Source organism: Topomyia yanbarensis, chromosome 1, assembly GCF_030247195.1.
Source record: "Topomyia yanbarensis strain Yona2022 chromosome 1, ASM3024719v1, whole genome shotgun sequence".
NCBI classification, from domain to species: Eukaryota; Metazoa; Arthropoda; class Insecta; order Diptera; family Culicidae; genus Topomyia; species Topomyia yanbarensis.
This window is the reverse complement of record NC_080670.1, coordinates 68,413,528-68,437,876: the sequence shown is the minus strand read 5'-3', so window position 1 is coordinate 68,437,876 and position 24,349 is coordinate 68,413,528. Positions and strand designations below refer to the sequence as shown.

The 24,349-nt window shown below is 36.8% G+C and overlaps 1 protein-coding gene across 1 annotated transcript in view; it reads left to right on the top strand.

Moving 5' to 3' along the window:
* The window catches only part of LOC131677855 (mucin-2), an 85,593-nt gene extending 65,627 nt beyond the window's left edge, over positions 1-19,966 (top strand). The window contains exons 3-6 of the mRNA XM_058957920.1: positions 2,575-2,864; positions 2,926-3,171; positions 7,764-10,243; positions 17,530-19,966. Of these exons, the coding sequence (XP_058813903.1) occupies positions 2,575-2,864; positions 2,926-3,171; positions 7,764-10,243; positions 17,530-19,055 (4,542 nt within the window). The 3' untranslated portion in view covers positions 19,056-19,966. The remainder of the gene's footprint in view (positions 1-2,574; positions 2,865-2,925; positions 3,172-7,763; positions 10,244-17,529) is intronic.
* The last annotated feature ends 4,383 nt before the right edge of the window (positions 19,967-24,349 follow it).

Here is a 24,349-nt window from a genome sequence, read left to right as displayed (position 1 = left end):
ATCATTTTGCCCCACCCTAGTAAATAGTTTATTTTAGACCTATTATAAAGGGTGCCGAACTATTATACTAATTAAATCGGCATCAGTAACTTTGCTTCGTTAAAGCCAATATAATTACACCAACTGCCTGAAACTGGTGAAATACTTCTGTTTGAGCTTTAATGAAAACTCGAATCGAATGCTTCAATTATCGTACTACCATTTCAGCCAATGCATTGAATAAAGATGGGAGACGCTACTCTAACCAACGGCTTCAAATGAGTAGGGCGAAAAAAGAAACAGCGTAAAATAGGCTCATCACCCTAGGTCGACATAAGTGGACACGAGCTTTTCTGGAGTTTTATTTGTTTAATATTTTTACAGTTCTTTCTCGTGAAAATAGAAAAAGAAAAGCATCATATTGAAAATCTTCAAAAAAATTCAAAAAGCCAACTTTTCAAAAAGTCAACTTGAGACCACGAAGGAAGTTGTTACTTTTTGCTGAAGCACGTCTCTTACTTTAAAATCAACATTTCGAATATAATCGTATTTAAAATGATAGAATCTGGTTACCTGTATTTTTACGAAATAAACAATCTACTAATATTCTGGTTGCAGTTGAAAATCGAAAAATTGAACTTGCGCCTTTTGTTTTTTCCCTATTTACAGAGAGGGCAACTAAAGCGCATCTTGTGTACATGTTAGAGAATCAAGTTGCGCATCTTCTAAGCCAAGCTTTAGTTCCGCATGCTGAAAATAGGAGAAAAATCAAAAGGCGCAAGTTCACGATTTCAATTTTCAACTGCAACCAGAATACTATAACCTTCGGAGTGTGCCAGGAAATTATACTGGTATGCCTACCTTGAAATTGATAGCGGCTATTACTTCATCATCGCTTAATTGCCACTATGTATCCATGGAAACGCGTATCGTAAACGCACAACAAACCCGCAGCTAATGCTAAGAAAAGCGGCTTTAGTCAATACACAGATCAGCAAGTCGCGAATTAATCACTGTTACAGTAGGGGAGAGTGGGGATAGATGGTCCACCGGGATAGGTGGATCGATAATTGTAGATAATTGTAGAATTTGACGTAATAAAATTCTAGCGAATTTTGTGCACATCGTCAATTTATGAAAACTTTCCAACATACGCCACCCAAACGAACGAATTGGAGTAAACTCGCCAAATTTTGGTAAAAGTCTTTAAATTACGTCGTTAATACACTAATAAAAATTTGGGGCAGTTCGTTGCAGTAGAAAAAAAATATCCTCAAAAAATGGGACGGGTGGTTATTAGGGCGAGGGGAGAGAATGCGTCCGAGAACCCCAAACTTCTTTTGGCATGGTGGGTGCAAAGAATGATGGTGTGAGGGAGGTCTGAAAAGGCAACGACTACATACGGGAAACGTGCCATTTAATCTAATATATTCTGATTCCTGATGGACTTAAGAGCTGCATTCGCCCGAATTGATCACCGAATATTATGGCACAACTCAGCGCATTACGAAATGTCGTTGAATAGCTGGGTTCTTACTTGTGTGGAGAGTCCTACGTGTGCAACTCTCAGTTTTCGAACAAATCTAGATGTCCTTCAAGGTATTGGATGCAAACTGGTTTACGCCAATGGTGTTAAGTTGTACCTCCGCTTTATCGACGACTATATCCGCCTTCAAGAGCTTCTTGATATATACGTTGGCTGGTGTCGTAGAAACTGGTTAATTATTAGCATTGCACTGCATGTACAGTTCGATACGTGACGACTACAAAATCGATAGGCAAAGACTAACTAGATTTGGTTGCGTCAGTGACCTCAGTCTCTTGTTGGATGCGAAACTAACTTTCAATCACTATCGCCCAGCTTTAACTCCGAATGCGACCTGACAACTCGGCTTCATTTCTAAAATCGGCCAGGATTTTAAGGATCCACATTGGATGAAGGTGTTATATAGTTTGCTGAATCGCCCACTACTTGAAAATGTTTCATTGATTTGTAGTCCACATCACTGCCGGTACTCGTACATCAGTCACCATGTTGTGAAAAAAATTCAATATTTTTGTTGGCTCTTTGTTTTACGGCTACAAAAAATTGTGAATCCCGGTAATTTACAAACGGTACGGTAGCTCCCGAACCAGAAGACGAATTAACTAAAAAATCAATTGCAGCTTATGGGAGCGTTATACCTTTCATATGTAACTAAATTTGTGTAAACGGGTTCAGCCATCTCTGAGAAACTTGTGTACACAAACAGACATTTTCCGACCTCAACGAACAAAATCGAATGGTACATGAATCTCGGCCCTGCATGCCGAGATTAAACACCGATTTTTAGAGTGATTGCATAGCCTTTCATTATACGAGAAAAGCAAAACATACAAAGACTGTCTTAAATCATCGAACTAAATAGATTAATATGTAGGACTCGGCTCCCCGGCCTCGGAAAAAAAGCTTTAAAACTTGATCGAATGCTATACATTTCTTTTATAATAAATGTCAAAAGTTGTTCATCTATCCCCGTTCTCCCCTATACGCTCGGTAGTATCTGATGAAGGGTTATTAAATCTAACTTATTTTTCACTTATTTTTTATTGCAGCCATCGGCAGTTGAGGATTTGAGGAAATGGACCTCGGTTGAGGCCATTGGCGATGTAACGGTGCCCCCGGACTGCACCGCGCGTTTGCCGGGTAACAGTTCGACAATTTTGAGCACTAGTTCGCAGCATGCTTCACCTTCCTACCAAGCCGGAACCAGTACTTCCTTCGACGAAACCGATGACATAATCGTGGTGGATAACAGTTCCAGATGTTTAAGCCGGGAGCAGGACACTCCACTAGATCACAGGTTACCATCGCCGGAGGAACAATGCCAGATGATCGCATTAAAGTTTGTTTATTCTGAAGAAACGATAACCAATAGACTGCTAATAAATCGCACTTGCTTTCAGATTCCCTGCAGAAACCATCCGAGTAGACACCTCTGGACGAAGGTTCGACCGAATGTGTACTACCAGAAAGTCGTTGCTGCACTTTGTATCAGTATCCGAGCAAGCCGAACCGGGTGCAACCCAACCGGATGGGACCGAAGGCGATACAATACGGCGAAGATCTAGACCGCGACGATCGAGAGGAAAACGCCGAAATACCATCGCTGGTACGGATCAGAAGGAAATTGCCGAAGTGGTGAATAATGGGTAAGTCCAATACTAATAAAGTATTCATTGCACATGAACCAACAATGGCGCCGACGAGCGGTTGATATACAATTCTTTTTTCTCTTTGGCTTGAGTCGGATTGATCTAGCTCATTTCTCACTCAAAGCCATTTAGTAAATTGTGGGTTTATCTGTTGACAAAATAGAATCAGTTGCATTGATGCCGTCGTCTTATCTCAATTTCTTATTGTTGAAGTTTACTCTATACTCATTATATCATTGAGCTCATGAATTTCTATAATAATCTTTTTTCATCTGCTGCTAGAAATGCAAAGCCCGAAATGCATGACGGTTATGTGATGTTTGCGTGTGGTAAAGTTAAACGTCGATTTGTTTCCAAACTGTGGCACTATAATAATTGTTGAATGTTTTTAACGTTTGTCGATAACTGTTGCATGTGTTTAGAGAATGTTTTCGTCATTGAACAGAAATTCATACGCATCCATTACCACATAATATTGTAAAATGTTGCAATGAAAACTCCAGTATTTCGAATGCATTGTCAGTGTACATTGAATGAGTTAGTATTGAACCGCGCATTATTTCCAATTCACGTTTTCATTTTACTCGTTTGTTTGAACAGATTTTCATTTCAGTTGTTAGGTCGCCTTGTAGCATACATCGTTCTAATAATGTCAATTCAATAATTCTGAAGCTTCATCTCGGTCAGACCATTTTTCAACGCTCATTAATTGGGGGAATATGTTGGCTGATTATAGCTAGCCAACTATGATAATTGAGACGACCGAATATTTAGATATAGCGATGAGCTTCACATAATAAAGTAAAAAATCATTACATCGTTCATGTTTAACAAATATTGCAGTTGAATTTGTTGTCTCTAGGGAAACCAACAACTTGCTCTCCTATCCATTCTGATAGTATTGAACCTTCTGTAGCGGGTTAAAAAATGTTAAATTTGGTCAATCCCAGAAGATTTAATCGAGTTTGCTGTTTAATTACTTGCAACTCCCAGCAAATTTACCTAGTTATACCTAGTCTTGGTAATCTAATAACATTTTTGAAAAATAGTTGGATTCAGACTAAGTTTTTGATTTTCGCTAGGTGAGAAGTTTTGTCTACTGAGAAAAAGGGTTAATGGCACCAATTGTCTTTTCTTTATTTAACATTCCGGCAGTCGCGCTAGTGCACTGAGTGCACGCTGCTCTGAAAATCTAGCGAAATCGTCTTAGAGCAGCTGCGGCTGCTCGTTTAGTGAGCCATTTGCGCAACTTCCGGAGGGTTAAGAATATTTTTTATTCTAATTTAACCAAATTTTTAGGGTTTGTTTTAAAGCCCAATCAACAACGTTTCTCGAAATTTGAAAACCCTGATTCGAATTGTTCGTTTGTTATGGCAGTTTAAATGAAACAATGGTATCTCACATGCATACGTTCACCCTATATTTTTAGAATACCTTTTTTCTTTTCAAGCAAAATGCACAAATCTTTCTGAGCTTAATGAGCAACGGTCCTCGCAGTTTGGACACCCTGTTGCGTTTTGTTCGCTTCTTTTACCAGTAGAACTGAAAAAATTGGTGTCCTACATTCATATGCTATATTTCAGGATAACTTTTTTCTAATCAAACCCAAAGACGTTGTTTATGTTTAAAGGTGCGCCCAGAGTGAAGCCAAATCTACCTATCGAACACGTTAGTGGCTACCTATCGTGCAAAGTAAATATTCTGGTTGCAGGTGAAAATCGAAATATTGAACTTGCGCCTTTTGCTTTTTCCCTATTTACAGAGTGGGAAACTAATGTGGTTTTTGTTTGAGGCGAAACTGAGTCAGTTCCTAACCCCAACTGCTGTCAAAATGTATGAACTGACAGCGGTTAGGGTTAGAACCTGATTCAGTTTCAGGTTCAAGCGAAATCGCCATAATGCGCATCTTGTGTACATGTTAGAGAATCAAGTTGCGCATTATCTACACCAGTTGCGTACGCTGAAAGTAGGAGAAAACCGAAAGGCGCAAGTTCACTATTTTGATTTTCAACTGCAACCAGAATAGATATTTTTCTTTCGGAGAACATGTAAGAAAAGTATTAGTGTTGACAAAAATAATATTCTGGCATAATATTTCAATCGACTAAACAATACACTTCATTCATTTTATTATACTCTTATGTAACAGGGTACATTAAATTACATGGAAAGTATTATAAATAAAGCGCTGTAAGCCACGAAACAGTAAGTTTTCAATTCCCTCCGTATGAATTTATTGTGTAACTCGGTTGAAGTCAATTTACAGCAAAAACTATGGGTGCAAGAAACAAAGAAGTAGTCATCATTTTATGCGCATTCCTCTGTACGGGACTCTATAACACACAGACACTGATCAAACCTGGAGGCGTTTTTTCGTTTGTTATGGCAGTTCAATTAAAAACGTGGTGTCCTAACATTTATATGTTCACCCAAAAAAATACGGTTTTGCTAAAAACTACTTTATTCAAGTACCTAATTAACAAGTAATAATTCATTCAGTTAATTCAAATATCGATTTATCCTGACCTTAACCAGATTGAAAATGTTTGGTTCGCGATGTGTATGACACCACTTTTTTCACTCAAAATGCCATAACAAACGAACGAAACGCCTCAGGGCTTCCAAATTTCGAGAAACATTGTTGGTTAAACTTTAAACCAAACCTTGAAAGTTTGGCGCAGTTTATTCAATTGGAATAAAAATTATTAATAAAAAATAAAGCGAACGTATAGATGTGGGGCATACTGTATACGAATGGAATTCTTTAACAAATGTTGAGTTTTTTGAATCTATATAATCGTGCTCGAGTCAAAATTTCGCTTAATGAGATGTAGATTTTTAATTGCGATTACGTTTCAAATTGCCAAAAAACATAAAAAGTCTAATTCTCAAATTCAATCGCTCGAGCCCTGAAAATAGGATGCATTGTTTTTACATTTCTAGATTTTTATTTTAAACTTTGCTGACAGATCCAGTATAAACCAACCGTTTTATGCAAGCCCTGGGAGGGTGAATGAAACTGAATATCACTTTAAAGACTATTAAAATGTAAATTTTCGAATTATTAATATTGGATCAAACATTTCAGTCACACAGATTTGAAAGATGAGCACATATTGAATTTAAAATGATCGGCACAGATTTATCTCTAGTTTGGAATAGTTTGGTATACAGGTGCCAGTTTTATTTAAATTTGTTACTCAAGAATTTGGAACAAAGAAATTAGTTTAGTTGCGTTGTTCACCACATTTATTTGGCAAGTTGTATTTGAAATTGTGTGCTAGAATTTAGATACAGGACGGATTTTGTAATTATATCATGACGTTCTAGCTCTTGAAAAAACAAAATTAGTTGTGGTGAAATGTTTTATAGTTTTGTAGCACTGCCCAAATCACGGAGAGATAAAATTATAGTCATAAACTAAATTCCGACGTACCATTATTCTGATATATCTTCCTAAATGCCCAAAAAAATTAAATCAATAAATGTATTTTGCGATTGGGCTTTTTCTGGGATGTTCATTTCCTTAGAATACTGTCCAATAGTCATTTTTGGGATTTTTCTGTTGAAATCAAGCAGAAGCCCCCCTAATAATTGCTTTCGTGCGGTTTTCACTGTAAAAATAAGCGCCAAACTATACCTAACTACTCCAAAATATCCAGATGTTTTCGGGATGAATGCGGGACGTGCTCAAGAAAACTTTTTCATGTGTACGCGTCCCTAATACTTGCGCAACCTTCTGTAACACTGAGATATTTTAATTAATGAGCTGACGCATACTAGTGCTAGACATAGGTGCTACAAGAATCTGCTTAAATTGGCTCAATTTACACAATATGAATGTCCAAGATAAATATTTTTGAATAAGAATCCGTCTATTTGAAAATTCGACTCACTTTCCGGGACGTTTTACCATGCGGGACGAATACTTGAAATCCTAATCTGAGACGTTTGGTCATTTTAATCTATTCTCATAGACGAACGCTTAATTTTATGAGTAACTTTATGTTATGCCACTAATTGAAACTTGATACTCCAGAATTTATTATAACGCACAGCAGCAAAACTTTCCAAAATCGGCTTGTGCGAATCAATATCATATAGTTCTGAATAAATAATTGTTTACCAACCATCATATTGAGCACAATGGCAATCTTAACTCGGCCATACAATGTAAAACTTTGGTGTAATGGTCCGAAATATGTCTCTAGCATCATAATCTGGTCTTCATAAACGCATCAATTCATTTCTTAATTCCATTTGGCTAATCAAAGATATGTTTTTAGTAGTTGGTAGAAGATCTACAAAACACAATATTATGATATAGGAACTCCGCATGTTTCCACTGTGTTTGCTCACCTGTATCCTGGCCTCTGAAATGAAAAAGTTAGTTTTATAGTTGAATCAATTCCATTGTCATGGTTTAGCATGCAATATAACCGCACTTCATGCATTTCACGAATTGTTGTAACAAATAGCAAATTCTCCGTAAACGACTTTTTACGCACACCAGATCCACAGCCCGAAATCAATCGTAATACTGGAGTCGTTCGCTAATCACTGCCACCCTTTTAATCTTTCTCCCACAGGGACGAAGCCACTATTTCCTCTGCTATCTCTACTAACATGGTGCCTCGTAGCAAATCAAGCGACATCCTCAAGAAAGAATCTCCATCTCCAACAGCAGACAACACATCCAAACACATTACTAAAACGTCACATTTCAACTCCCTCAAGCAGTGGGGCCGCAACCGGTTGCGAATGATCAATCGTGATTCGAAGGACAGAGTTCAGGACATTGATGACTTCAATATCACTGATACGACCAGAACCAGCAAACGTAAGAGCTCCGACAAAGATGTAAAACTTTCGCATGATCGAAAGCCTTCCTATTCTTCGTCGGAGCGAAGCATAACTGTCGCTTCAAGCGCCGGAGGAACCGCTAGCATGCCAGCATCGATAAATCCAGTGAAACTTCGCGAATCCTCATCAATTCGGCGCCAACGCCGCACCGCTCTTGGCAATAAAGACGAACCACACTCATCCAGCGGAAACTGGAGTGCTAGTTCTGAATCGGGAAGGACATCGATTGGTAGTGAAATTACCACCACTACCCAGCCTAAATCAAGTGCCTCTAGTACATCACTAAACCACAATCATCATACGATTTCTAGCGGTCCGCCAAGTTCAATTATTAGTCGACGTAGATTCCTCAATACATCAGCCTCCAGTAGTGTTACAAGCGAGGGAACCGTAACTCCTGATTTGCAGATGTATGACTATCATGACGAGGGAGGAGAAACTAGTTCAGTGTATTCGTGCGATACAGAAGGTTACTATACCTCTTTCCATGTGGACTCTGGCTTGAAAACTTTGAAAGAAGAGGAGCCTGCAACACCTTTACACTCCACGACTGCTCTGTCAAGTACAACCTCATTTGAGAGTTCAGGAAATCAAACAGTTATTTCACCAGAGAACGAGTACGAGCTATTCGGAAAAGGTTCCACATCAACAACCACCAGCTCGGCGGGAACGATTTGTACGGTATTGGCTGAAGGCAATCGAAATTCTATAACAGGACCAACAGTTCCAGAACGAAAAAGCTCCTTGACCAAGCTCAACCGCAGTAATAGTTCGGCTAGTAATGGAACACTGGAACGAAGTTATTCAAGTAGCACCGTCGGAAGCACGTTGGAAAGAACCGGAACAATCAAACGTAATGGACATTTATTGCAGAAAGAAGTAGCTGCTTTGATTCATCAGGAAGATGAGAGTAAAAAGAGTCGGATCGAGTCACCTGATAGTGGTAATAATACAAGTTCGTCTCCTATCGATTCTAATACCAACTCAAGTCCAACACAACGAATAAGAAGCTGTTCTGAGTTTGAATACTCAGAATCATCCGACCTAGAGTGCGTTGATAGAATTGAGAGAATTCGCGAGAAGACGACAATAAACACAAGCAGAATACCGTCAATGTGTATTATCACACCCACTAATAGTGACGATGAGAATGGTTCTTTAAAGCGAAAAAAAGAAAAAACTTACGACGCATCACAAAACGAATCAGTTGATTCCAAAAAAGATTCCAGTAGCTCCAAGAAAAATAGTCTGTTGCCGTTGAACAGCATGCTTGGTAAACTGAGGGGAGTATTGAAAAAATCTCCTAGCAAAGATAGCTCCATTTCGGAGAGTGCCAACATTGACCCAATTTACGACGTCACCGGAGAGTACGTTCGTATCGCGGACATCAAGAATAGCAAGAAACAAGGTGGTGTTTACTATTCAAATGATTTGCTGAAACGCAATTTGGCTACCGTTCTCTCGGGAAATCTAAACGAAGAAACCGAATACGTCTCGTTGAATGAACTGCCCTGTAATATACGCTGCGAGAGCAACGTTCTCTCAGCTGAAACTCAAAACACCCCTTGCGGAAACGGAAAACCAAACTCTAGCACAACGAATGGGGTTGCACATCAAGGGGAAATTGTCGATTGTGCTACGAAACGAGGTGCACGCGTGAAATTGGATGCGCACGGTAAGGTTATCTATAGCTCGGATAGTCTAAAGAGGAGAAAAGGTGCGCACACGACCTTCGCGCCGGGTCCATTTGTGAAAGATGTAAATACTACATCCTCCGCTGATATACCAGTGACAAACATTCCTACGACAAGCATTGTTACTGATACAGCATCAAGACTAGCATCTACGAATACTGTCAAAAATGTGATTGCATCCCCTTTGCTAAGTGGTGGCCTGACAAACAGAAAATCGATTCTAGTGAAACCAGTGATATCTCAATCTGCGCTAAAAACGAAAGCAATCATAAACGCCAGCAGCACTAACAAAAACATCAACCTGGTAGCCTTGCGTATGGCTCCGATAGCCACAACTCTGTCAAGCATTAGTGCAACCCAGGAAGTGGAGAAGTCTTCTGTACCATCACACATCATGTCGTCTGGTGTCTTGAAAGGTGCTTACGTTAATATACAAGAATCCAAACCACCAACTACTAAACCTCAATCAATTCACTATATGGAACCAACACCAGTCTTAACACAGCAATCAGGTAAGCCTAAATCCCAGAAAGTAACAACCTCTAGAATAGTTGGTGCTTCGCCGAAATTTAGAAACGTAATTTTACCCTCCATGCGCCGCCAGAGGCACGCATCACAGTTTTCATTCAAGACAAAAAATTCTACCTCTCACAGCATGCACGAATCTCATCTCGTCATACGTAATGAGGACATTGACCTAAATAGCAGCAGTTCCATTGTCAAACGTAGGGATAGCTATAGAACAGCAAATTCACTCAAAATCGATACTGACGCTTACTCATATGCTTTCACTGATACGGATGTAGTTAAACGTGATACGTTTACAACTGTAAAGGAACACGGTAGCGATAAATTTGATGAATTATCCTATGCGCTAAATCAGAACAGCGATAAAGATGATGGGTATGAAGAAATTAGCGATGTCGATTTGGATGAGGATAGCAAATCTATTGCTCGCTCATTTGAAAGACTACTCAACTTGTCCGATGAAGTTTTCGGAGTTCAAAAATCAGATAACAGTAGTTACTCCCATTTAGCTGAGAGTAGTTTGACTGATCTGGGCGGTAATACACTGCCAAACGATGATAACGATGAGTTGGAAGCAGTTTTGCGAGATTTAATGCCTGCGACTCCCACTAATTGCGGAACCAGTTTCGTGTTCCCACTAACGCCTAGCAAACTGACCATTCCCAGCGACAGTGGGCAACACAGAGCCAGAGTTTTGAGTTTCAGTGCTACATCGCCCAACTATCACTCTACCGATATTTGGTAAAGACATGCTAACAAGAGAACTGTCTTTTTTATGTTTTTTCCTTTTTTATTTCGACTATGTTAGTCACATTTTCTTTTTTACATTTCAACGACATTTAATTAGCTATAGATTACTGGGTAGGGAAAGTTATTAAGGTTAGAGCCATAGTACTCAAGTGAGAGCAAGGATGTGAAGTAAACAGATCGGAAAACTAGAAGTGGCAGGGTCATTAGAACAGGCTTAATATCGTACGGGCTTAATCTTTGTCTTCTGTTAATGAGGGTCGAGCTTAGACAGAATAACTACGAATCACCCTAGTTCACTAACATGTGTCCTGATAAAGGTAGACGTGTCTATCTTTACCGTGACAACCGACCCTACCCAGTAATCTCTAATTGAATGTCTTTTTATGTTATTTACGAAAACACATCAATCTTCGAGTGATTTAAGGAGACATAGAATTTTTTAAAGAATGTTCTGTAATGGTAAAATTTGCATACATTTTAAATACATATTTAAAACCGCTTGAAGAAATACGAACAATTGACAAAGTTATAGCTCCGTGTAGGCAAATATGACTGAGAGGGCAAGCACACAATGTTTAAAACCTGGACATTATCTAAAGGGAATGTGAAGAATCTTTCACCTTCTACTGGTTGGATCGATTTTCATTTGCATTTTCTAAAAGTAAAATATTTCAATATTAAAAAAATATCAAACTAATCGGACTACTATTTATTGAAATACATAACTACTTTGAACGGAACCGCTTTTATCTGCAGGCAAATAGCACACAAATATTTACACAATTTGTTGGACGGTAAAATTAATTGTTACATGAAACTGAATTATGAATCTACTAAAAGAACTGTACAACAAATATTTTAGAAACAGAAATAACCATATTTTTATTATTATATGATTGTTCGTAGGATTAATACTATTGTTAATTTCTATTCGGGACTGCACTTGCCAAAAATCGAGAAACGCCGAGTAGCACGATGTTTTCTACAACCCCACTAGGAAAATCGTGGAAAGCCCGTTATAATATTTGAACTCTCAATTGGCTGCTGATTGTCAACATTAGTCTGCATTGTGAATAGCATAAAATCGTTTTAGCTTTTATGTCAAAAGCATGGCGTTAAAAATCACTTCTACGACTTGGTTAATTTGAATCCCTTTTTTTACCACTTTTTCCCTTTTGGAGAGGTTTGAAAACCCACACGATCAATCCTTATTATTTCTGATAATCATTTTGTATAATCTGTTGGACCACAGAGACCTTTTACATGTTTGAGGGTTAACACAGTTGTATAAATGATCCGAATCATCTTCGTTGTGAGACCGACCGAAACAATAAGATTGGTTTTAAAAAATACTCAATATGCTATTAGATACAATTATCGACAATTATTTTATTACATTCTAAAATTTTCATAATTGGCTGCTATAAGAGTAATGTTTGCAATATAAACTGACGCTGAGCTGGAGGGAATCTGCATGCTTTGTTTGGTAGAATTTTTAAACTGCACGTTTTCTTAGTTGCTTCCAATTTCGTATATATGTATAAACTAAGAATACAAATAGAACGCCTACACGAACAGGAAAAACCAATGCGTCAATTAGGTAGGTACAGTACAGTGTGTACTCCATTCAATTTCTAGCACCGTAGTAGTTAATATTCGCACAAGCTATTGATCACATGCACTGGCCAAAAATATGTTCAAATCGAACCTCACACTCTCTTAAGCAAACAAAAATAAAGCTCGTTGTGGCTTTCTGGGTCTTTTACAACACAACCTGTAAATATAAACAATACACGTTGCTTCTCTAATCTTTTAACCTGCAAAGATCACGAAGTTATACAAACAGATACATTCAATTATACAAAACGCACTCAATCGGCAACTGCCTCTAACTATATTGAACGATGTACAAAATCATTAAATATCATTACCTGTTGATGTAAATAACGAGCATAGTACTAAGCATTACTAACACAAAGTGAAAACAGAAAAAAAAACTCATGTTCAAACTCGTGATAAAACACGATATATAATGTACTAACAAAATTCAACTACAGAAAAATAAACAAAACATATACTAATGGATTTTGTGTATTTAACAAATGTGTGTTGTTGTATGGTATTCTTTTCTTTCGTTTTGTGGTTGTGCTAACGATTCGAAATAAAATAAATATGTATATTATGTCTACTAAAATGTTCCTTTGTTTTTATTATTTATTTGTGTGTCCCTTTTGTGCTGATTTTCGTTTTCATTTGTGTGAGTAATGCAAGTATGTACAAAAATCGCCATGCGATATAATTGCAAAATATGAAAAAATACCAGGTTCAAGTATATAGTCTATTACCCATCGCATTCACAGCATACTGAAATTGTATTTACAAAGAAGGCATTATAAATCCAAAAGTTAAGAGCGATTTTTGTATATACGATAGGGTGCCTCTGCTTCGATCTCATAAATACAGTAAACTTTGCACAAATTCACTTGATTCACGTATGACTAAGCCTTACCAATCCGGCATGAACCAGTGCATGCACTCCAAGGAAGTCTAAACCGTAAGTTTTTGAGGTTTTTTGACCACAATCAACGAAAAACTATTGGATTATTTTCCACTACCCTTACAGATTAATTCACTATCATCAATATGAAGAGTTGCAATAACGTACGTAATAAAATCGTAGCTGTAGTAATTATGATCATTTATTTCTATGTCCACTGACAAAACCACAGGCTACACCTCAAACTAGGCCGTAATACCTTTACTGCTATAAGAATAAAATTCTCTGAGTGCAAGACGGTTAATACTAAAATGGCCACAAGAAAAAAAATCCCGTAAACGGCAATATCAACACATTCACATCCTATTTTCTGTCGCACTCATGTGGAATATGAGATCATTCACGTTTCATAAATTCTTCAACAATACTTTTTAACGCTTCGGATCTTCAAAAAATGTGTAGCATTTACTTGTCGTTGTATTGTGCATCATGCAAAACGAACACAATGTGGAGAGTGATGGATTTCATTTTTCGCTACGCGACACATTTTGAATTTGCAAATCGGCTCACATTCGGTCAGCTTTAAAACATAGTCAGACCAAAAACCGGCCCGGAATAGGGATGGCCGGGTGGGATATTTCGCGCCTTGTTAAGTTGAAATCTCTTTTCTATCCGGACAACAATAGCAAGGTGGCGACTTATATCAAATATCTGGAAATTCAGCTGATTTCTGCCAGTATTCCAGCAGAAACTAACCAGAATTTCGGTAAAAAGCATCCAGAATACCTGCTGATTTGACTGGAGACTAACACAAACACAGGAATTGACCGAATTGCCCCACATATGAAAAGAGCCGAAGCTGGCACATACTGCAAATCTGCTTGGTTGTATGATGCACATACATGTGCACCTTCCGAAATCCGTCATTCCACCGTTTAGAACCTTTGCGGTAATATGGGTTTAAAAATGCAATGCGCAATTGCATGGTCTATTGCCAAATTGACAATAGAATCTTACCCAATAGTAACAGAAACTTTTCCGTCGAATTTTGGGTGTAGCTAGACGGATTCCGGTGTAAAGTATTGGCAAATATTTTAAACTAAAATACATTGGAGTAGTTGATCCATATACACAATGGGATAAACATCATTCAGACTTCATAATCGTAATCGTAAAGCAACACATGTCCCCTAGTAAAAGTCTGACCAAGATGAATTCGACATATCCAAACGAGCAAAAAATTTACATATCCAAATACGCTAAGCATGTTGTTTTAGGATTTCAATTGGGAAGTATTGTGGTATTGAGTGATTCCCAAAAAACGGACCGAAAAAAATACCATTTTCATTTCCGCCGTCAGTGAAAAAAACTAACAATCGGATCTCGTATACAATTGACGATCTTTCGTCGGCAACGCAGTGTGTGCCATTTGTTCTGACTTAAGCAAATTCCCTGATATTTCGTCAAATATCAGTCTATATTTAAAAAATCTAGCTGGACATTTGGTAAATGTTCAACAAAACTGGTTACTGTGATCATGTGGAAAGACTTGAAAAAGAAAAAGTGAAAGTGTTGCGATCCAAGAGATGCGCCATTTACCAGTGGGGCTACCCCCTCTCCGGGTTTGACTCCGATTTTCGTATCGTATATTCGAGCCTCAGTCAGGAAGGACTCTTAGTGGTTAAAGACATTTCAGCACCATACTTCCGTCGCCAAAGTTATTGGGCAAATCTTGAACTATACTTTTGTTCAATTAGTTGCATACTGCAGGAAAAACTGTGGTCTCAAGAACAATAATAGATTATCGGTTTTCCCATAAAAAGTCCCCTGCAAATTTCCAAGGCAACGCGCTACCCCAGGTCATAACCAATCGACCATTTTGCAATTTTGCACAGTTATTTGGGACCTCAAAATGGAACAAAAAAAAAGTTGTGCTGAATAAATGATCATTTTGCCCAACCATGCTTTTGGTTTAACATTTTTACCAGGATAATGATATTGATATGATATTTAAAGAAAAGAGGCATCCAAACACTCAAAAGCATTTATACGGGCGAAATGTTTCGAAAGAACCTGACCAGACATATACCCGTAAATATTTTTAGGCACCCCACCCGTCCCAGAATCCCTTCCTTCTGATACGGGTTCGAGTTGGGTATCTCATAAAAATGCCTATACCCACCCATCTATAATTCCGATGACGATCACCGATCCGAGTATAAAGAGTACCGCTCTTGCGGCGTCATATTTTGATTTATATTTGTCAACTCTAACAGTTGTAGTACAGACTAGTGATATAACACTCGAAAACAATTTATTCGACGGTCGTTGCATATGCGATGATGACGCCACTAACATATACGCAAGTATACAGGGTATATACCACTTGTCAGAACTACTTCCAGAGCATGATGAATAGCTCACACGCAAAAGAGTGTTTGGGATTGTGTCTAAAAGTTAGAACAGTGCTCTGACAAATATGAGTGGAACAATGGTGTTTGAAGGAATTTCTTCATAGGGTTATGTCTGTTTATCTGTGGTTCTCGTACGGAAAAAAATAATTTGTATTGCTGATTATTATGATCTTTAAACATTATAGTCGGCTACGAAACGATGCATAGTGGTACGACGTGTGACAAACCCCCACAAATCAATATTTTGGAAATAATGATTCTAATTTTCACTAAGTTTGAATGATATTGTCTCAAAAGATGACCATAACTGGATAAAATTATAATTCCTGTTCAATTCATTTCAATTCGCACAAATGTTTAATACCTTCAAACTTCAAAAAGGGGTCTTTTTTCAAGACCAACACGACTGATTGAAGTCGTTTTGAGTTTGTTAGAAATAAAATTGTGTTTAATTATAGTTTTAGGCTTTGCGCACAAAAATCATTTACGTTTGTTCTATACCAAGAAAAGCAATTGAGAAATTGAATGTAACTATGATTTTTTTATTTATGCGCCTTACAATTTTTTAAGATGGCCGCCCTTAGATCACTTAACATTGTTATTATGAACCTGACTCAGAATTTAGTGTAGTGCCACGTTATGCTGGCCCTAACTTACGCTTTTTGCGCCAAAGCCTTTTTATGAATGTTTTTGAAAATTCCTTTATGGGGACGCCGTATAGCTCATAAATCTCCTAACAAATTAGATACATGAGCAGCTTCATATTGTTGAAAGATTTTTACTAGTTTTGGAAACCACTTATGCAATCAGACTGGATTCCCACTATTATTGACCTGGTTCAAATCGGATCACGTTTATGTGACAAAAAAAAAAAGAATTACATAATTCTAAGAAGTCAAAAAATATGCGTCTTACCTCGCCTGGCTTTGTTACCTCGTCTACTCTAACATATAAAATTGTTAAATTATGAAAAAATTAAAATTTGAAATTTTGTTCGTCTCAGCAATTACAGACATTACAGACAGACGTGAAGATTTGGAAAAACTGCTGATAATATTGTATTGTTGCAGCTGCACCAATAATTTGAATATTTTTGTTTTATTATTAGCCAGTATTTATATAAAATGATATCACAAATGTTTTGAACACATTGAACATTATTTTTGTTCACGATATTGATTTTTTTATCGTGACAGACTGAATAATAATTATCTGATGCATCGCAACATCAAGTTTTTAATTTTAACTCAGATCTTCTCAAGAGCTCTGCTGGAGCTCATTTGTACCATTCTTGACATCAAACATAATATTCCTATTTGGATTTAGGTCCCATTAGAAAAAGCCAACCATACTTTTGTCCTTTCCTTTCTGTGGATTTCATTCAGCCGATTGAGCTACCTGTGAACAGAAGGTAAGTTAAAGTTTCTAATTTGGCTTTTCAACTTAGTCGAACAGCTTGCCTATTTACAAATATTTTGGTTGCGAATTTGCAAAAACTTTAATTTGTTCCAACTTCCCATAAATACTACTAGTATGTGAAAACGTCGGAACTACAGTCAGCCGAAAGTCCACATAACAAACTCAAACAATTTCGTTTCGTTTTATACAGATTATCCACATTCGTCCCCTGAGGAGTATGACCACGTATATGGTTCGCAGCCCCAAACTTATACTCTGCCAAGGCGCCCGTTGGTGCAGAAATCGCAAAGTGTTCAAATTCCACCAGCAAATGTAATATCAGCTCGGCCAAATTACGGCAATGCAGTCTACGGTAAAACTGGTACGTTTCAGCGTAGCAACGACATGTACTGGACTCTGCAAACTCGCCGAAGACCGGTTTGCATGATTCCTTCCACTTCTGGAGAGAACGCTAACCTAATGCAGCAAAACGTTAAGCCTATAGAAGAACTATACTCAACGCCGAACAAACTGAAAACTACACCAACTGGATTCGGAGCATACTTTTCTCCAATTTCCAAAAATAATACTGCCGAAAACTTGAGTGATGAAGTTGACTGTAGTCTTAAGATTTCACCAATCGATCCTCGTAACACAGCTCCTTTCAAAACATCAACGCCATCAAAATCGAACGAAACCACATTATTATCATCGAGACCAATCCTCTCCGAGGAATTACGTTACAAACTCAAGCTTCAACAAGTGGGAGTTCGATCCCATGGAAGCTCTCCAATTAGTTCTGGCCGTTCAACACCGAAGAACGTTCTGGAGGCCCAAGCACCCCGCGGCCGACACAGCTGGGCATCTAATAGCACCGACATTCCACAAACCTGCTCAGACCGTCTGGGAACTCCAAAAACCAGTCTTATGGATTTCAAGAAACTTCTCCTCGCTCACGGATCCAAATCGAACGTTAGTCCTGTTAACAAGTTATCAGCTGTAGAGTTGCTCAAAAAAACCAAATGCAACAATGCAGTGTTAAAGCCTGCAATGCCTGCTGCTAAAGCAGCAGCTAATGGCAATTTGAACATCCTGGATCTTTCTGGTTCCCCGAAGACCTTTGCATCCCGGAGAATGATTCGACAAGGAAATTTTGGAACTAACTCACCATCAAAAATTGCAAACGGTTCCAAGTTTTCCGCTCGGGGAGGCTGGCGTTGCAGCAATATGCGAAGTGAGGTTATGTCCACTACTATACCGGAGGGAAATAGCGAAGAGGACAATTCTAGCCCCAACAATTCGACCTCGGTCAGTCGATCGCAATCACAAAGCCGCAATATTACGCCAACAGTAACCACCACCGAAGTTAACTTACCAACCAAAACGGTTGTAGAGAAGAGTGCTAATGAACATAAAATTTCCAATATCCGGGACAACATATTCTTGCAGGAAGATGAGAATAATTTTATGAAAGGAGAAGTAGCAATCGTGACTCAGAAAGTAAACTCACCTGCATTGACTCGGGCGCAGCTACAAGCCCAGAGGGCCCAATTCTTGAGCAATAACAATCATATCAGATCAGCTACGTTCAAAGATGGACACTATATGGGAATGAGCAGCTTTTCTAGTACGCCAACGAGGATCAACGAGATCAATTTTAACGAACCGGCTTCGAACGAGGTGCAGGAAGCAGATGCACCAAACTTAGCGGCACCTTCTCTGGAAACTGCTCTATAAGCGTGTGTCTGGGTCGAAAATCATCCCGAGACGGAACAAAAAAAATTACAATTGATAAAGTCAACATATATTTCGTAATGTTAAACTTGTATATTGGATTGAGAACGTACGGTGAGAATAAGCTAGTATTAAACGTCCAACTTTATTTTCGACTGAAACCTCCTAATTAAACATGCCACTTTTTAGAATACTTTAAATTCCTATAATAATCAGCATATGAGAAACGGTATAGACTCATATCAATTAACTTTTGGGAAATATCTTAAAAGAAAATCTCACTTCTTATTCGTACTTGTAATAGGTGCAGCATATTTTTCGCACATGTAATAGGTGCAGCATATTTTTAAAAAAATTGACATCGACGTTTCCTTATTTCATCAGCATCCGAAATACACACAATAACAAATTTAAATGCCTTTATACATATTGAACGGTTCTTGTTGGTTCATCAATTATTTATAACTTATTTATTAACTAATTAAAATTGGATGCATATAAAAACAGTGAAGAGTGAGGTTACATTACTGGAAAGGGAACACTTTAATAAATATCGCCAATCTTTTATTCTTTATATATAATATATTAAAACAATTAGTACGTTTAGGCTGATATAATAAAGCTAGATTTCTAGATGAAATATGTTACTAGTATTGAGCATACGCGAATCTGTAGTTTATGAAGTAAAAGAGGCCAATGTATCGTGTTATTTATACAAACACAATCCATGTTCCATATTTCAACTATCAATTGACGTCCAAATAACTTCACACTTTTTTGGATTTTTATAAATATTAGCTCACAAGTGCGTTAGTTCGGTGCAAAACATTAATTTCAATTATTTATCTCAAAATTGTTTTTCTTCGTTTTAGTTGTATTTCGAACCAGTTCAAGCTAATTTATTTAACGTATTTAATAAAAAAAAGCAAAGTGATTTGTTATAAACAATTATAACTGATTTGATCCGAATTATCCCCAAGTTGACAAAAGAACAAATATGATGGAGTATCCGGGATCGATTAGCGAATTATTGGCATTACAAGGCATCACACGACATTATATGAATTTAGATTTCAGAAAACAAAATGCGGTGTTACTGCTACCTGCTGTACAGTTTACATTGGAATGGTATGTAGGTTGACCGACTTATTCTGGTATAAAGTTTGTGCGGTAAAGATAACAGATTTTTTTGAAAAAATATTCGCTGGTACAAATTTTTACACGATTCAATCGTTCAAATAAAGAAAATTCCTATGATATTAATCTTTGATGACTTTTGAAGGATTGTGTTAAAATTATATGAATGTCCAATTTTTAGCTTGAAAGAGAAAATAGAAAGTTGAAACCATCGATTGTCTAAAGAACAAAAAATTACTATTTCGAGGAAGAAAAGCTATCGCAGGATAATTTTTAATGTTTGCTGAAAAATAACGCTTGTTTTCCAGACCCATTTTAGGTCGCAAAGTACAATAATAATGTTTATTATTTTTTATGGAAACTATTTTGCTCGCAAACATTTTTTTTTGCTTTTGAACTGGAATACTGTATATTGTTTGGACGATTTTCTCGAGATATTGACCAATAACTAAGGGCAATATCCCGTGAGAAAATGAGTTGGTGTGTGCTCTTCCCAAAAATGTATGGGTCATTCCACGTCAGATTTACAACCAAAATTTTAATTCCTTTCAAGCTTATTTTTTGTTTTGGCTGAATATGATATTTTTTCAAGTTATTAGTTTTTGAACTTTTGAAGTTCATGAAATTAACAATTTTTCAATCACTGATAACTCGGAAACGATTTTATAAATATATTCTATATATGATATGGAAAAAATATTAAATAAAAAAGTTGCGTTTTCAAATGAGCTTATCGAAAAAAATTTACCAAAATTTTTTTGTTACATAATTCATGAAATTTGCAATTTTTAAAAATTTATTTTCTTTAAATATTATCGTGTTAAAAAGATTGTGTGAAAATTTGGGAGTGGATATACTTTGCGATATATTACAATTATAAATTTAAAACAAGGCAATTTTGCAATAAACTCCCAGTGATATGCCTGTTCTTATTGAAATATCTAGTAAAATACTTCGAGTTTCATTCTGAAATTATTACACAATCTTCTTGATATAGTTATAAATTATTTGAAAAAGCTAAAAAAATATTTGTTTCTAGCATTTGCAGAATACATAAATCGCATAATAAAAACAAATATTACAAAATTTTTTTGGTGAGATCATGCGAAAACGCAGCTTTTATTATTTAATTCTTTTTTCCACAAATTTAATAGTTTCTAAGTTTTCAGGGATTTAAGGTTGCACAGAGAATGCGCAAAATTCGCAAACGAAAAAAGCAGTTTTTTCCACACCGTATGTCAGATCTTCATAAAAATCAATCAGCAGTACTGTAGCAACATTCTACATACGCTGATTGATTTTTATGAAGATCTGACATACGGTGTGGAAAAAACTGCTTTTTTCGTTTGCGAATTTTGCGCATTCTCTGTGCAACCTTAAAAATATTCAATTTCATTAAATTTATAAAATTTAAAAAAGTATTTTATAAAGTTCAAAAACTCATAACATGAAAAACATATTAAATTCAACCAAAGTAAAAAAATCGTGGCAATAATTTTTAACAAAAGAGCAAACTAAAATTGTAGTTGTAAATCTGACGTGGAATGACTCGCATTCTGCAAATTTAAGGATTTTTTTGGTTGTATCCAAATGTTAGAAGCAAATGATTTCTTTTCACTACTTTTGTTTTCGAGTGATTGAAAATTTTTTCAATTTTATGAACTTCAAAAGTTCAAAAACTAATAACTTGAAAAAAAAATATCATATCCAGTCAAAACAGAAAATACGTGTCAATTATTTTTAGCTAAAAATGCAAGAAAACATTTTGAAAGGAATTAAAATTTTGGTTGTAAATCTGACGTGGAATGATCCGTATAATATGTGTGGTTTGCATGCAAATTGTCAGCGTTTCAAAACATTAGAGTCGAAATTAAAAAAAATAAAAATTGTAGAATATTATACTTGTTCAACTATGGTCCCTAAAAACCTTAACAAATTTATATTTGATCTACACATATTGCGCATTTTTGAATAGGAAATATCATTACCTTTGGAGCTGTAAGTCTGTTACGTCGATCAGATAATTTTCACGAGATATTGACGACTAACTGCAAAGAGTACCCTAAACATGTTTTTCAAAAAAATCTCGAAAACACTTCTTTGAAAAAGTTTATGAACGCTTCTCGTGTTTAGTGATGTAAGATTGTTTCAGCAAATACCTTTTGTCTTAGTTCAACGTGATTACCCCAAAATATGAACTAATGTTATACATAGCGTGAAGCGTCTATTTTGACCTCTTTTTGTATCATCATTCTACGCAGCAGCCACTACCATGTTTATTCAACGCATTGGCTCAAATGGTAGTGCGATATATATTTTTTTAATTTCCCTCCACACACCCCCGTACCAAGAAGCTCGAACATAGAGCCACGGACACTTACAGACCTCAGCTCCAGGATCTATACAGCAGGTTAAACAAAATGAAAAAGATTTTTAATGGAGCTGAGGGATTAATGAAAAAATATTAAAAGGGAGGAAAAATCTACTAACTTTAATCATTAAGGTGAGCTCCCAGTGGAATATAAGATTCCTTTTAAGAAGCTCGACGGATTATGCTAATCTATACATATAATTACATTTTTAAAATAGAAAAATTAAGACTAAGATGAAATTTATGAAAAATAAGTGCAAATTTATAACTAAGGTAATCTATTTTTGATATGCACGTCTTCACTCTTTTATAAAATAAATTGGACTACGTTCATTATCAAATATTTCTTAACACTACGTTTGAATGAACTAATGCTGGCGATGTTTTTTAACTCATTGGGTAGCAAATTGTAAATTGATGGACCATAGAAAGATATACGCGTGAGACCGATGTTAGAAGCCGCCCTAGCACGCTGCAAATGGTTAGCTTGTCGGGTGTTTCGCTGATTGCCAACGGCGATTGAAAGGTTATGATGGAACCGGCTTTGCTTGAACATTTTATGAATGAATATTAGAGTTTGGAGGTCACGTAAAGCTGCGACAGGTAGAATTTCATAAGGGTTGTTCGATTATAGTTGACGGGTAGGGTAAAGTGTTGGTAATCTAAGTGCAATTTTGATACATCTGATCTGCAAAGTTTGAACTTTCTTTAGTTTCGATTTGCTGGCGTGTCCCCAAGCTGAGACAAGATATTGGACTTGTGAATGGATGCACACGTAGTAAAATTGTATAAGAATGCTTTGTGGGACGTACGATCTCACTTTCCAAAGAGCACCCGATAGCGATGAAACTTTGTTTTCAAAGCTTTTGATGTGTGTATCCCAGGACAAAATCGAGTCCAAATGGAGGCCCAAGTATTTAAAAGTGTTTACTTTTTCTACATATGTGTCATTTAAACAAGGATTTTCATGGTTTGGCATTTTTTTCCTAGGTGAATAAAAAATCATATACTTTGTTCTAGACAAGTTTAGTGAAAGTAAATTCGCATCGAAGAAACTTTTAAGAATTTTAAGGTCGTGTTCAATGTAAGAGATTACTGTGTTGACGTCTGCACAGGGATAAAACAGAGCAGTGTCATCAGCAAAAAGTCTAGGTACACCTTTTAATTTCAAATTGCCAATATCGTTAACGTAAAATAAAAATAACAGAGGTCCTATGTTGCTGCCTTGAGGGACACCTACCCCAACAGGGCGACATGAGCTGCGAGCACTTCCAATTGACACATACTGTGATCTGTGCGTCAGATAACTGTTCAACACATTATGAGCAACTCCTCTAATACCATACAACTCCAGCTTATTAAGTAGTATGGTGTGATTTATCGTATCAAATGCTTTTTTTAAGTCTAGAAATAAACCTCCAACTATTTTTTGTTGTCAATTTCACCAGCCAGATAATCAATCAACTCTGTGATGGCCGTCATTATGCCACAATTCTCCCTAAAACCGTATTGGAAATTGTTCAGTATTTTATTAGTTTCGATGAACTCTACTAACCTATTGACGAGAAGCTTCTCTATAATTTTATTTAAAACCGATAGCGTCGATATAGGGCGGTAGTTACAGGGGTCACTTGTGTTTCCAGACTTGAAGACTGGAGTCACTTTAGCAGTTTTAAGGCAGTCGGGATAAACACCAGTTTCAATAATTATATTGAACACTTGAGTGAGGATTGTAGCAAAAGATAGATAATTGTGTTTTAAAATACTAGCTGGCAAATTATCAGGGCCA